General features: G+C 40.2%; 1 protein-coding gene across 1 annotated transcript; it reads left to right on the top strand.

Annotated features, from left to right (window-relative positions):
- The first annotated feature begins 733 nt into the window (after nt 1-733).
- Nucleotides 734-12,748, top strand: LOC145451934 (uncharacterized). Its single transcript, XM_080330152.1, has 5 exons — nt 734-1,009; nt 4,326-4,862; nt 6,117-6,249; nt 7,940-8,063; nt 12,107-12,748. The coding sequence occupies exons 1-5, from the start codon at nt 894-896 to the stop codon at nt 12,670-12,672; spliced, it is 1,476 nt and encodes a 491-aa protein (XP_080186278.1). The 5' UTR covers nt 734-893; the 3' UTR covers nt 12,673-12,748.
- The last annotated feature ends 3,255 nt before the right edge of the window (nt 12,749-16,003 follow it).

Below are 16,003 nucleotides of genomic sequence, written 5' to 3'. Positions count from 1 at the left end.
GCTTTGTAGTTACTTTCGGGCAACGTATATTTTCACGAGATCCGGGGTCAGGGAAACAAAAGAACCTTGAACTTCTTCATCAATGAATTATTAGTATTTTGATACCGAGAATCTGTTAAATTCTATAGTAGTTGCCAACGTTTAGGAGGCATACCTGTGACGAGTGTCAGCCGAAAATATTTGGTGTTATTTCAATATTAATATATTTTTCGAATACGTTCACGTTGTTCCTTTCGCGGTAGCACGATTGCAATCCATCGACCTACTGGTGAGTGTTCGACCATGCATTTTTACATCGGATAAGAGGAACTCAATCTTGGTAATGGTATAGCCCAGAAATGTTAAGCCGGTTAGGATGCGCGTAGATCGCATACAACAAATGACGATGTCGATATAGCTTGTGCGCAGCGTAGGGTACGACTATTTTTACGGGTTATGTAGACCATGACGTTGCGAACTGTAGTCTGCCACAGTTATAGTAGCCCTACCCGAAAATGCTATCCTTGTTCAGATCTAACAAGTCAGTTTCTATATCAACAGTTCACAGTTGCGTTACCAGCAAATAACTTATCTGCGCGGCACTATAGGGGCGATTGGTATGTATTCGTACGGGGGCCTTTGAATGATGTAATGAATTAGAATTTTATTTTTAAACATTACCATACCGGCGTTGCGGTTGTGTTATAGCTCAGTGCCCCCGAGACATAAGACAACGCACGTCATCCGTGTCAGATGTGCGTAAATTCGTTGGGGACTCCCCGCCGACTTATTTATGTTGTTGTCTTCTTCCTGTAGCTACGGTTCTAAAGCGTAGCTGCAGTGACGGCTGGACGGACATTGAGACCAGTTGGCGAGTGATTTTGACGCTGTATGACTTTGATTTGGGCTGAATAATGAGCAACACCAATAGGAACCGAACTGATGCAGGAAGGCCTCCATGTTACACCCTTCACCGTTCTCATTCATTTATTGTGGACTCACTGGACGAAAATCTGAAAGTCGGTTTAAGGTATGATATGATTCAAAAACTATTTGGGTAATAAAATTTAATGTTTAGAATTAGCAGTTTCCATTAAAAATGAATGATATGGTGTCGATAACACAATACTACAAATAGAAATAGCAATGAGTATAGCCTACGATAAAATTGCGAGGCGAGGAATGTCTGCCCTGTCATGAGAAAAGGTATAATATCGTCACCCGTTGATAACGTCACTTTATTCAAGTCGTGAACTAACCTTGAACAGTCAAACTAATCGAACAAATACCAGCAATAGAATTATTAGCCAGCGAAGTCAATTGAGTGCAGGTTTAGAGGGTTGGCTAACATAACGTTTATATCATCGGGCTGTCTATGAATTGGATCAACCTAAAAAGGATATAAGCTGCGACAGAGTTTGTGTGTGTGACAATAAAAGCTTTTGTCAGAATGGGGGGATGTTTGTAACCTGTTGTTTTTAGAGGACAGTATGAAAATATGTTTAGAGTTTAAGAATCACGGGTGTATAAAACGAATGACATTCAATTCACCTAATTGATGTTTTATATGTGAGTGTACTTAGTTGCGGTAAAAAGTTGCATTTATATTTTTTTAGAATTATTGGGGTACGAGGTACTCGAAAGCTGCCGTTGTATAACCCAACAGTTTAAAATTTGCAGGGTGTCTGCTTGTTCCGTTTCTTCCTTGGCTATTCAATCAATATATGCATACATTTTTGTGTTCATCAGGTTTGAAACCTACATGACAGCAGTTCTCTGTCAGCTACTGCAGATCTGGCAAATTCGGTACTTTCCCTTTCACGGACGAACTGGCAAGACCGCCAAAAATTACGTTTTGTCCCGGTACGCAGCAAGAAAATAACGCAATCTGGGAATAATTTTTCGCAAAAATCCAAACAGCAAATCGGTAACCCATAAAACAAGTCTAATACCACGAGCCAAATCCCATTGGTCTGCAAATTTGGCCCGAGGCATTGTAGCAATACTCAGTGTTGGCGACTTTACCAAATCAATAGCCTGAAAAGGTGACCCAGTGATAATGTAATTTTCGGCGATCTCGCCTGGGCGTTCGTCAGATTTAAACAACAGTGTATCAATCAAGCAATCTATTTTCATATAGTTCATGCACTCTAGTGCTTGGCTGGGGTTGTGGAACTTCTTGCTTGCGCGCATCATAGATAACATTGAGATGCAGCTAATCAATCACATAGCTCTTTGTTATCCAATTCAAATAGAGAACCGTACTAGGAATAGTTTTATAGCAGATTTTTTAAATCACTCAGTTACATTTTGTGCAATTGCGCTAAAAAGTAGCATGAAAAAACAGAAAAAGTTGCAATATAAAATTCCTTTAAACATGTTAAAACATCAGACTACATAAATTGTTAGTATTCAGTAACTGAAAAAAATTAATTGCAAAAACTTGCCCAAGTGATTACCTGATAGTATAAGTCAGTGGTTCTCAACCTGGGAGGCGCGAAGAATCGGTCAACTGAAAAAAAATTTCGCGCTCTGCTTGATTTACCTCCAATTCTCGCGTGTTTCTCTCTATATAGACCGAATTTCATATTTTTTAATTCTCTCATCAACAGTCATAACCTTCCATGCCATCAAACAATCTGTTGAGGTTGCTAGCATCCCGGTTGGATTTTGTAATATTAAGATATAAGGGGGGCGCGAAATTTTTCTCTATCATAAAGGGGGGCATGTCTGAAAAAAGTTTGGGAACCACTGGTGTAAGTCGTTCGGAAAATTTCATTTTTTCAGATGATTATTAGGATTATTTCATTGCTTCGGTGTCAACATATATGTGATATTGATGTTTTGTGATGTCGCAATTGGTAAACGTTAGTGCCTTCGCAGTCGCATGAAACGAATTATACTGTGATGTGACAATGTTTTTTGCTATTGAAGCACTGATAGCCATACAGCAGAATTTCATAGTGCCATGATGCAACTATAGTCGAATAATTATCAGGCAGTACCGCAAGCAAAAGAAGGATGACACGGACCAACTCTTGTAACCATATTGCAAGAATCCGCTAGAAGTTACTAATAAATAATTTAGCCTACTTGTTTACTTGCAGTGAATAATCGGAATATAGAAAGTTCTCTTCCCCATATCAGGAGTTAATTCAATTGATACACCATTGGGAATGTGTGTTACTGGTAATCTGGTGTTGCATCACCATGAATATGAGACCATTCATGTCGCCCATGCATAATGACAGTTCACCTTAATCTGCATGGTGCGCTGCGTGAGTGAACTCGAATAACACTATTGCTTAGCGAGGTGACAATTACTGAGTATGTGTGCATCAATTTAATGCAATGATAGTTGTAAAACAAATAGTAGAAGTAGAACCATTTGCAGAAGAGCGCATCTCTTTCCTATACATCAGCATTGATATCGCATTGACTCGATCGGATGCTGGTAATGATGTTTTGTGTTGCTTTACTGCATTTCATGCATCAGTTGCAAATCTTGTTGGGGAATAATGATATTGATTGAATGAAAGTGAATACCACAAAATTCTCAACTCAGATTAAAACCTTCTGCTGCTGGTCGATATCTTCAGCTGCATGGATTACATGCTACCAAATTGAAGTTATATGAGTTCACCAGACTACTATCAAGATGGCATTTTTGCGGTCACAATCTTAACCTACAATATATTTTGTAGGGCTCACATCTAAACAGCTAGTGTCATAAAAATGAGAGATTCTAAATAAAAAGTGTCAAAACCTTAACTTTCAAAATTCAGTGAGTGTATTCATAGCAAGTCATTCCAAATATCCCAGAACTCACCACTAACGCTATTTGTTACACAAGCTATTTCAAACCCTGATCCAAGCCAACCTGATTTTACCAGAACCTGAACTCTCACACAAGCTACACTGACTCCTAACCCCACCCCGACCCCTAACCTCACTAGGCCTACTATGACATCTAATGTTCTGACACTAGTTCATTAATTTTCCCGGATGTCATGCTGTAGCTGTATTATATGATGAAGTTGGGACAGCCGGTTGATGCCAACGGCACGCGAGAAAGTGTCGGTTTATATCTCAGCATTAGCACCTTTCAAGGAATTTAGGGTTTATCGGGACTCCTCTTTCCCCGTGTCATACGGTAATACTATTTAATATCAGTTGAATAGTACAATCATATTGAAATGAACCTGGTCAGGTTGATGGAACACATATAGTAGAATATATATTCTCTTATGTGCTCATTACAATGCATTGTTTCTTTTGTGTCGCATGTGTTTTGTGATCTGAGCGGAAGAAAATAATGCTACTCGTCTCTTCATGATTTTTCGCAGAAAGAAATCCCTCACTGGCGACATACCGCATCGCTTACTTCAACAAATATCGGATGCGGGCCGAGTGAATATCACTGTCGAACACATCCCCGAAGAAGATACCGTCGCTAGAACACCGCGGACTACGTATCCAGAACTGCCCGACTGCAGTAATTTTGCAAGAAACGCTAGCGCTAATTCTTCAAAATCTGGTGTCACAAAGAAAACATCTCCACAACGAGCCCCGCCTGAACTGAATTCTGACTTCGTGACGAATGACTGGGCGGCTGATCATGATTCGAACTTTCGTCGACAAGAATACGATTATAAACAATATGAAGATCAGTCGAAAATCAATAATAACTCATTTGACTTCAAACCGATTACAAATTATGAAAGTAGAAAGCACGATATGGTATCGGGGTATAGGGATGAGGAAATGGACGATGTCGCAAATCACAGGCAAGCAACTCAATCAAAGGCGGACAAGAAGCTGGATAACAAGCTGGAAATTGCCCATCAGGATGATTTCATGAAGGAAAGTTATAGATTGCACAGGTACGGTCTCTACTTTTGTGAGTTCATCTTTATACACAGTAATCATTTTTAATAGATCATATCAATACAATTGTTGTTGATAGTTCGAAACTGATCCTTAATATGTTACAAGTGCGGTAATGATGAAATGTTAAGTCGTGTGTTCGATTATATCCTGAAATATTGTTTGTAAGATGCCATACAGCACAGTTTTATTCAGTTTGGACTGTTTTATGGAAAATCATGCCAAACACACTTTCTCAATAAGAAGTCGTTTTCAGTTTTCACTGTTTTCTCAGTGTTAAGCATGTGCTCAATCAAATTTTAAGAGCTTTGCTGCCTACAGTCATTTTATGGACATACTTTCAGTAATTGGAGGGATTAACGATATACGCTTGCACTCTATTCACTTCCACCTACCAGCAAGGTTACATTCATTATGGATTGACAACTGTAAAGGCACAATTCTCTCAGAACCCGATCAAATTCCTGTTTTGCTCATTGATTATCTTGATGAGATGGATTGCGTTAGAATATAAAACGTGGAATATCAAATAGCAGAATAAAAAATGTCGGTCTCAAGATCTGTCACACAAAACTGGAGTAGGTAGTGGAAACTATTGTTTTATAAAGGCTGGGTACAAACGGTGCATGAGATTTTGCTCATTACAAAATCCCCCGCGTAGTGCTTCAGAATATTCCAATATATGGTGTAAAAAGGCTTAGGCCTACTGAATCGTTTTAATTTGGAAGTTTACGTAATGGCATTTTGGGTTGGGCACAGGATCTCTGACCTATTTGAAGTCAGCGCATGTAAATTAGCATTTATTTTTTCTTAGTTTCAAAAATACAGTAGGCCTACTATAGATCCAATTGAACCATTTGCCCAACAGCATCATGGTAGAGCTTGTAGCAATGTAAATAGTAGCTTTGGCTGCACATATCCAGAGCTAGATAATGCCTTGAGTACACAGTAAACAAACTACTGCGACATGTGACTCATGTGACATGTCATCCATTACCAATATTGCAATGATTACATCACGTCCTGTGTAGAAATTGCATGGGGATGAACAGTTGAATGTTAATGACGAAGAATAATGATCGTGATTGAGCATGAGCATCAGTCTATAATTTATGGCATATGATTCATCCACATAAAGAGTGTTACCAACTAGTAGTGTTAATAAGAATAATGCTTTAAATTTAATAGACATGGATATAATATATCAATATTCAATAGAAACTAATAAGTTACTGGTGTCTTTTATGCAGACATCTCATAATACCAGACGGCAATTGTTTGTACCGAGCCGTGGCCCAAGCTTGTTTGTTGGATCAAAATCAGCATCAAGTGTTACGGCAACTTGCCATTGATCATATCAGGGAGCATAAAGAAGAATTTAAGGTATGGCATTGTGCTATCGGTTATCAGTTCGTTGAATCGATTGGTAGTGATAACGAAAACTGCAATGTATTCCCCAAGGGCATTGGTGATTGCTCTGCGGATTTTGAAGACTGTGTCAATATTGTATGTTAGCTTGAACGGTGTCAATATTTATACCCGTTACATTATGGTACGACTGCAGAGTGGGATTGATGATCTGATTTTATGTCACCAATTAGGTAGTTGGGTTGTTGCCTACCAAGTGGATCAGTTTTACCCAAAAACTGAATACTGTGAAGTAGCCAAGAAGTAATTATAAATTATAAATTTAGATTTACTTTCAAGAGTAAGAACTTCAAGTATGCAAAACCTGCTTGAGTATTTCGAATTAGAATTACTCATTTACTGACCACCTCTTATGCGTTCCCACCAGGGCTTTGGAGCCGGAGCCCGGAGCCGGAGCCCCGGAGCCGTGCATTTTCATCGGAGCTGGAGCCGGAGCCGGAGCTCTACATAAAATTCAGCCGGAGCTGGAGCTCGTTGTTTGAGGAGTAGCTCCGGCTCCGACCTATTTCATAAGATGCTATTATATATGCAACAACCACATCTGCTGATTTATCATAATTGTACAGCAATGGCATATAGTAAAGTGTGTTCTACTCTACTGCAACTATGATGTTGTCGACAATTGACAAGTATTCAGTATGAAGTCACAAGCCGGCGCGGCGGCACCTATATGTCTTCGTTGCTACATCGGATGTTACTGACGGCTAAGAGACTCTAGATTACTATAGATAACTAACCTATGGGTGATTAGTAATCTATATAGACCAGGAATGGCCAACCTCTTCGGCTACAGGGGCAAATGCAATTGACGTCGAGTGCGCGGTCCACTAGCCGGGCCAAGCGGGTAAGATTTTCTAAGTTTATAAACAAACTAGGGGAGTATTGCGGGTCTATTGTATACCACCCAATAGGCGCAGTTTGCAAGGACACGACTATTCGGCGTCTGGACACATCGATATCGAAGGTCTCCGATAATATGCGACAAGCATTTTGTGCCTACATTTCACCGTCGACGATTTCTATGCGTGCACAAACGCAAAAAGACTTTCTCCCGTGATTGCGAATACAGTTAGACTCAATCGGGTAAATTGTGCGTTTTTTTTCTTCATTTTCAGTAGGGGTAGGCTACCAACCAAGAAATCGTGTGACAATTAAACACACAAAGCGTGAAGAAAAATTTCGCTACTATTTTAGTTTATTGTAATATACGACGATTTACTGAAAATGTGACTGGACCCTGGATCTGCCAATGCGTTGGAACTGATATTTTAGTCATCAACATCCCAAGTGTCGCAGCCAGAATTGTAATTTTTGGTTGGCATTGCAAGTTCACAATCTGAGCAATTCATTTTCAATAATATAACAGGAAATTACCTCGCGGGCCACGCAAAACCCTCTCGCGGGCCACATTTGGCCCGCGTGCTGGCCACCACTGATATAGACAGGACCATTCGATAATTTGAGAGCCGGAGCTGGAGCCGGAGCAGTGGTAATAATGCGGCTCCGGAGCTGGAGCCGGAGCTAATGTATGATACAAGAGAGCTCCGGAGCTGGAGCAGTTTAAATTTACGGCTGCTCCAAAGCCCTGGTTCCCACCATAATATATTGACACCTTTGAAAAGCTGTAATTATGTGTTATTTACAGGAATTGGTTGAAGGCGATATTGACGTTTTCTTATCTGCTGCACAGCTGAAAGGAGAATGGGCTGGATATCCGGAAATTCTTGCCTTATCAAGAGTTTTAGATGTCAATATCAATATAACCACAGGTAACGAGATTCTATAAATGTAATCTGTCTTGTAGTTTAGTAGGGCAGTGCAAAATGGAGTATTTGAGCCTTCGGTTCCTAAACTTCCTAATTAAACTTGTTATGTCTTCATTGATAGGTATGAACCAATATATACATTTTGATAACTGATTAGAAAGAAAACTGTGTCAGTTGCACTCGTCAAAATAAATATTTTATTATTTGTTAACTATAACTATCGCATACACTTCGTGATAATGGTGCAGGTTGATCATTACATAAAATCACTTACCATCGCTTGACCAGTTGGTCACCACCCCAAAATGGCTTGACTTGACAAATGGAAAATATGAAATGACCCTTGACAAAAGGACTAATTTTCAAGTCCATCAATATTGAAGTCATTAAATATTCTACTTTGCAAAGCATTCCAAACCTCTCGACCGCGTCATAAGTGGCCATGTGGTTGATACTACTAATTCATTATTGACTTTTTTCCGTTTAATTTTATGTCTTTGATTTATGGTTAATGGTTACTGGTTAGCTCCATCAGCAGCTACATTACAGACGAAATACTTTGACTGGTATTATAATATCATTAAAACCGTGCGTTACTTTATTCAATAAATTATTATCGTTTGTGTGGAGCTAGTTGAGGGTGCACACAGTTGACTATCTGTGTATAAGACAAGCCTGAATCATATTGCAAATACGTTGCACAAGTACCAAGGGAAATAGTTTTTGAATAAAGATAAAGTTTACGCTTCGAAAGTTACTCGCTGATTTAAAATTCACACTGAAAGCTTTCATGACCTGCGTCGCCCATTTTGTAGATGAGATGAATGCAACCCAAATCGCACAAATATATTTTACATTCAGTTGAATGGTTACTCACTAAAAGGTTATGTTCTAGGAAGAACGAAAGTTGGTATTTTTTTAGCATTGTCAACGAAATTTGGTAAGAGATTTCTCCCTGTTTCGTTCAATTAGTAAGCGTGAGTATATGTATCTATATACTTGTTTCTAATCTCCAAGGTTCCGGCTTGACATGAAGATCGTAAGGATCATATCGCCGGCACCCGTCTATACCGTTATAGAGCCAGTTACATGCTATTATTATTGTGTATGTTGGTTTTTGATTTGAGTCTTTTTTTTTGCATACTCATTCTGTTCATTCCGGTTGACGAAGAAATAAATCTCTGTCTCCCACACTTTCAAACATAATGTTTCTATGCTCAAATATAAGAGGTTGGCATAGATATATAGCCGGACTGCAGCACCTCAGTCTATAAACGTCGCTTACAAGACAGTATACAAGTGCAATTTTACTTGAATACTTTTGAAGTGACTTGACTTGACTCCAGTAAAAATTTGCATTGACCCGACTGACTTTTTTCTCAAAGGCAGTGACTGGATGCCGACACTGCTGGAGACCGATCCGATGGGTGATCAGTCCGAACGAGATAGTGTAACTGTAGAGCAGGAGTCGGCAACCTTCTTTGCTCTGCAGACAGGCACTGAAAATTTTTGCGCGTAACGGTCTTCAAAGAATACTGAAAATTTATTGCAGCTCATACCCTATAAGGTAGGCTTACCGGCTTACCATATTTTGGAAATCCAAAAAGAGGACACTTTTTCAGAAATTAGCAAGTTGCAAAACCAGAGTAGAATTCTCAAAAAACGGTGAATTTTTCCCACTTTGTGCGTCCTCCGATGACCCTTTCAAAAAAGTCAAAAAAGAGGACAAATCCTCTTAAAAGAGGACGTATGGTAAGCCTACTATAAGGTCACTAATGGATGCCCAGTACGGCAGGAAATCATGTTAAGAAGAGATTAAAACTTGGAATTTTGTGAGTTTTTAGTATTGACCTTTGGCCACTATAATTCTGAATCTTCACTCAACTTGAAAATGTTTACCAACCACTGCTGTAGTGCGTCCAGAGTCCAGCCTCTTGATCGGTATACACCAGTGATTCCCAACCGCGGCCCTGAGGGCCGCATGCGGCCCCCAGCTAGCCTTCTTGCGGCCCCCACAAAAATATTGAGAAATCGATTTATGAAAAAAAATTATATTTATAAAATACTCTTGCTTGGCTTGGAGTCTGGAGTTTTCAATTAGGATTGCGGGAAGGTTGTTAGTAGACTGCTAAGATTACGTCACTGCTGTTTCAATGCAATGTGCCGTAACTTTCCAGTTGAACGGGCAGTACCTATAGATACAGGTATAGATATAGGTATTGACAGGACCGTAACTGCCGCACCCCAAGCCCCCCAATTGGGGGGAGCGAGCTCGAAGGGGGCCCAAAATTATTTAGTGAATTAGCATAAATTAAAGAGAGTATTTTATGAAATTTTATGCAACTTTTTCAAAGATTTTTCGCGCTGCGCGCGAATTCAAGTTTCCAAGTACCTTAATTATTGGGTACTCTTCGACCAAGATAAAATACGCAAGATTTATAGAAATGGGCATATCGGCGTTGGCCATTGCCGCGCCACGACGCACGAAAACATATATAGTTTTAGGCCATGTAACATATTACTCCAAGAAGTGTGCCAGAACGATCGGCAGCGAGAAAACCTTGCCCGAAAAGGACTGCCCTTACGCTGACCAAAAACTTCGGTATGTATATTCGAAATACATATAGGTATAATTGACAATTGTGCCTAAATGACTGGCGCCGAACGTTCGTGTCTTGGCAATCTGAACGTCACGAGGCAAATAGGCTACCATCCCGCAGGGAAGAATTATATGCCAGTGAAGAACTACCAATTTGAAATCGTGTGCATCTTTTAGTTTACTATGTTTGGGCGATTCTATATTTCTTGATATAGCAGACTGGCGGTCACGAAAGAACAATAATAACAATGTAACGAAGTCGCACCAACGAGTCCGCCCGTCCGAATATGTTTAATTATTATTTACGGGCCCTACAGTTTCCAAGACACCTCACTCAGCTCTACCGGTAAATCTGATTACGTGAGCAGAGAGGACAAGTAATTGATAGCAATATATATGCAATTCCCGATCTTATTGACCTATTTTATTTTGAATTATCGAAAATGTTCGCGCTCCACGCTGGCTCACTAAACGGGGATCCTGATTTCGTGGCAGAAGCGAACAACGGCACGGGGGTCGGTCTATCACCCTATGTGAGCTCAAGACCTAAGTGTTTTGGAGGGCATGACGAAGTGCTGTTTCGTTCCTGCCAACGGGTATACGCCCGAAGATCTTTAAGTATTATTGAGGGGTCCTACCTTTTCAAACACAACTCACTCGGCTCAACCGGCCAATCTGATTATATGAGCAGAGAGAGGATAAAAATTGATACCAAGATATATGCAATTCCCGATTATATTCACCGATTCAATCATGAATTATATAAATTTTTCGCGCTTCGCGCGATTTGTCGAGAGACGCTGCCTAAAACGGACACCCGATTTAGATGATAAATAGCGGTAAACAGTCATCTAGCTTGAGGGGGTCTGGGGGCTTCGAAGTTCTGTTTATCACCCTATATGTGGGGACAAGAGAAACGTTTTTCTGGGGGGGGGGGCTGACGAAGTGCTGCTACGGCCCTGGGTATTGATAACTAATTTACGAATAGATGTGCAACAAGTGACTCACGATTGAATACGCCGAGATGCGTACTGCTTAGCCAGCAAAAAGCAGCATAATTGTTAGTCCTATAGCTCGCGACCCAAGCGTCCGAATAATTTGATATGTCGGTGTTTATCGAAAGCAAGTGTCGCACTGATTCCAAAAATACGAATTGAAATCTGACCAGGGCAATAAAACTACTCCGAAATAGCCAGCAAAGGTTGATTGTTCTGAACAACGGGAACTCGGCAACACAATGGCGTCAAGCGAATGATCGGAACAATCCCAATTTTCATATTTTGGTGACTATTTTGGGTTCCTTTCATTGCCTTGGTATTCGTGCGGCCCCGGCCGTACTCTGAAATTCTAAATTTGGCCCTGCCACCGAAAAAGGTTGGGAACCACTGGTATACACTGTCTTTTGCCCCCTTGGCTACGTCCCTGTTAACGGTTAAAATATTTACAGGGGGATCGCGAGATAATCCTAAGGTGCAGGTGATGCTCCATCATTTCCAAACCAACAACGATAACGAACAATCAAGCTCAACAAAGCACGGAAGTCAAACTTACACGCAACGAGACTCGATATGGCTATCTTGGCATAGCAGCGGCCATTACGATACCTTCACTAATAAACACCTCGAGAACCAAGCTTACGATGAATGGTACGCGTCGACGCAATCGAGATTGGAAAGTGACGCCGCGATTGCAAACAAATTGTACATGGATGATGTAGGCAAAGTCCAACAACTTAACAAAAATGGCTGTGAGAGGGAAAAAAGAAACACTACGCCACGCCCACGAGACGAATATGCGCGAACAAGTAGCACGAACGACGCCAGTAGATACGGCAACTCCGCCGGCGTAAAAACTCATGATGAGCTCAATACTAATGCAACAGCTGCAGAACATGTCTATCCCGATTCTCAGCACACAAATTTCGATGATGAACTCGCAATGGCGCTGCACAACGAAGAATACGATCAATTGTGTGCATATCTTGAGAGAAATAGCGGATTTGACTATGCGTAGATTTCTCGTTGCGAGGATCTAACTAGCTGCTTGTGTAGTTTGAACCACTCATCTTCATGCAATAAAGTATATCCGTCAGGTGGAAATGGTACTGTCTGATGAAGTTTCTGTGTTTACATTCCAGCAAGAGCTCATATATGCTAAGCGCGGGGATGTTAAATTACTGTTTTGTAATGAGAAATTTGCGGCCTTTTTTAATACGGCACTAGCTGAAAATACCAAAATACCTTATTTTATATTCGCCTTATCCCTCTATACATCAGGAAACGCCAGAAAGAAATTGGTTGGTAATTAGGGTATACTAAATCAAAACGAGCCATGGCCCAAAGGAGAGTTCTGAATGTCACACTCTGTCATATTCTAGAATTACGACCTATCAATTAATGTGGATTCAGGGGTTATGTCGTGCTTGTATAGTGTGAGGACCTTGAGAAAGACTTAGCCTAACTCAAAACGTCGACCGTATAGCAGAGAAGCGTAAATAATGAACAGAGGTAACAGGAGTCCTGCTACACATGACATAGTATGGTATGGAAAGGGACATTTCCATATTCCAAACCCTCTTCACTCGTTCCCTACCACACTTACAATTTTACATGCTTTCTCAGTTGCCTAATCTCTCAAATACTATTCTCCGGTGTTTATATTGCAATTATTTCGAATGAAATTATAAATTTTAACATCCGTAATGCGTCAATTGCGTTCCCAATTTCACTCCGGCCAAGTTGTTATAATAGCTACGATTTTCGGTGCGTCGCAAGTTCAGCAAGTTTTAACAAATGCGCCGTAACGACAGAACTTACATATAGCCACTGTACTTACAGGGGCACTGCGCTCTAAATATGACATAGGCTTAAATTAAAAGATAAACCCGGATCGCAGCCATTTTCTTCAGAAAGAATCCGTATAGTGGAAGCAGGGCTGTGGAGTCGGTAAATTTTACTACCGACTCCGACTCCGACTCCACGCATTTTCAAATGGACCGACTCCGACTCCAACCCCGACTTCAACTGTATTGTCAATTTACTTCGAAAATTATATGCCACAGTGACGGTTGAATGACTATCATATAACCATCAAACATATGTAAACATATGAATAACGATGGCATGCGAAATTGTTTCATTGTGGCACAGCTCGAATTATTCCCTATGCATGAAAGATTGCCTTTCTAAATGTCCTTTTTTTCATATTTCATCAGTTTTTATAAGATAGACTCTCTAATGACCTAATGTGTATGAATCATTCAAACACGACATATATCCCATCCTGTATAATTAAAGTATAGATAAAGTAATCGAAGTGTTGCTGTTGTGTATGAGTCAGCAACAAATACAGAGATGCATCTTACTAATTTTCTCATATCACGCGCTGTACTGATTACAAGCACACACAGTCACGCTCTTACTACTAATAGACATTGGTCATATACGAAATTTAGGAAGCAGTCAAATATGTCTACTGTCTAGTCTACAATACATGAACTTAGTCAAGTATTCAGGGACTAGGACTTGCAGTCTTTCATAATCATTTGTTCGACTCTAGAAGCTACACTATAAATATTTTTAATTTTGTCAAGTGGGAAGGAGCGTTTGGTTACATTTACATCAATTTTACAACCAGACGATATGTTTGTTTTGTCGCAATATCCGATAATAATCCCAAAAATTGCATCGATTTGTGACTGCATCGCGAAGATGCATATTGCTTCTTTCTTCCTCTATGCAACTAAATTGTAATTTGCTAATAATGTCCAATTCTATCTATGTCAGGGGTCGCCAACCTTTTCGGCCAAAGGGCCACATGAGATTTACGAACCATTGTGCGGGCAACTTGAATGTTGATAATCTTTTTTAGTCGTCCTATAGGAACGAACCGAATTAGGTGAAATTGAAAACAAGACTTACATCACTACGCTTTAAAATTGATAACAATTATGTCATGAAAACCCCATGTGCAACTGTACAGTGTGCACTGTGCAGTCATGCCCTGGTCGCGCGAAGCATGAAATCTTTTCAACGGTAATGAATGAATTCGATCGATAAATATATTACATGCATATATTGGGGGTCGCCACTGTATAGAAATGGGCTCATTTGGCAAGGACAAGATTATTAGGCGTTTTAGACATAGCAATATCGACGGTTTCGGTGAACATGTCTCGGTCATTTGTACAAATGTTTCATCGCCGACGATCTCGCTTCGAGCGCACAAGCGAAGTCGCATGTTGCACGACATGTTATCTCCTACTTGCAAGTATAGTTGGACTAAATTCTGTAAATTACGCGTTTTTATAATTTCGCGGAGAATGCAAGAAATGTGACAATAAATCATGCGAAGTGCTAAGAAAAATTTCAATTCAAATAAATTTACTACGGAATATTCTACTTTATGGTCATATAAGAAGATCTGCGATGAATGTGGCTGGCCCCTGTGGTTACGCCAATGCGTCGAAACTGATGTTTTAGTCATCAACAAATTTCGCGGATCAGGCTAATCAAATTTTGGTTGGCCTTGCAATTTTACCTGATGCTACATCTAATTTCGAGAATCACCTCACAGTCCACACGAAACCTTCTCGCGGGCCACATTTGGCCTGGCCACCTCTGATCTGTATCGTTACTAATAAAAGTGATTGATAATGGTACATAAAAATCCTATTATAGTCTTTATCAGTAATTTAAAGATTCCTTTGAAAGCAAATGTTTTCATGATAAAGAAGTTGGAGTCGGAGTCGAAGTCACGGTAATTTTCACAAACTCCGACTCCAGTCAGGATTTTCTCCACGACTCCGACTCCGACTCCAGCCACTACAGTTTTCACGACTCCGACTCCATCAAGCGAAAATTAGCCAAACTCCGACTCCACCGACTCCGACTCCACTGCCCTGTGCAGAATCTCACTAATTGGAAATGCCCAACACTGAAAATACGAATTACTGGGCAGGACACAGATTGTGATGCGGGATTGACAATAAACATGAAGAAAGGTGTGGTTTTAGGACAAAAAAAAATCAGTAAACTTTTGCGCAATATGCATGGAAAATTACGGTATATTTAATTAACTCGGCAAAAAGATGCACGTGAAGACGGCTTATTCTGCATATGACGCGAAATTTGACTAATAAAAGGTCAATTTAACGGAAAGTAGACGCGGAAACTGGTTTTCCAAGCACCTACTCGGAAAAAATGACCGTTTTTAGACAATTCACCAGCGATCAGGGTTAATTGAATAATTTAAATTACCCCGTATATCGTGTCCTCTTTTCCGAATCTGTAAGTATTGGGGGTGGCGTAAATTTGTGTCGAACTTGATAAGGGGACGATTAGTC

Source organism: Botryllus schlosseri, chromosome 12, assembly GCF_051294905.1.
Source record: "Botryllus schlosseri isolate E-star chromosome 12, Bs_hap1, whole genome shotgun sequence".
Classification (NCBI taxonomy): domain Eukaryota; kingdom Metazoa; phylum Chordata; class Ascidiacea; order Stolidobranchia; family Styelidae; genus Botryllus; species Botryllus schlosseri.
The sequence above is the reverse complement of the archived record's forward strand: the minus strand, read 5'-3'. Positions and strand labels throughout refer to the sequence as shown.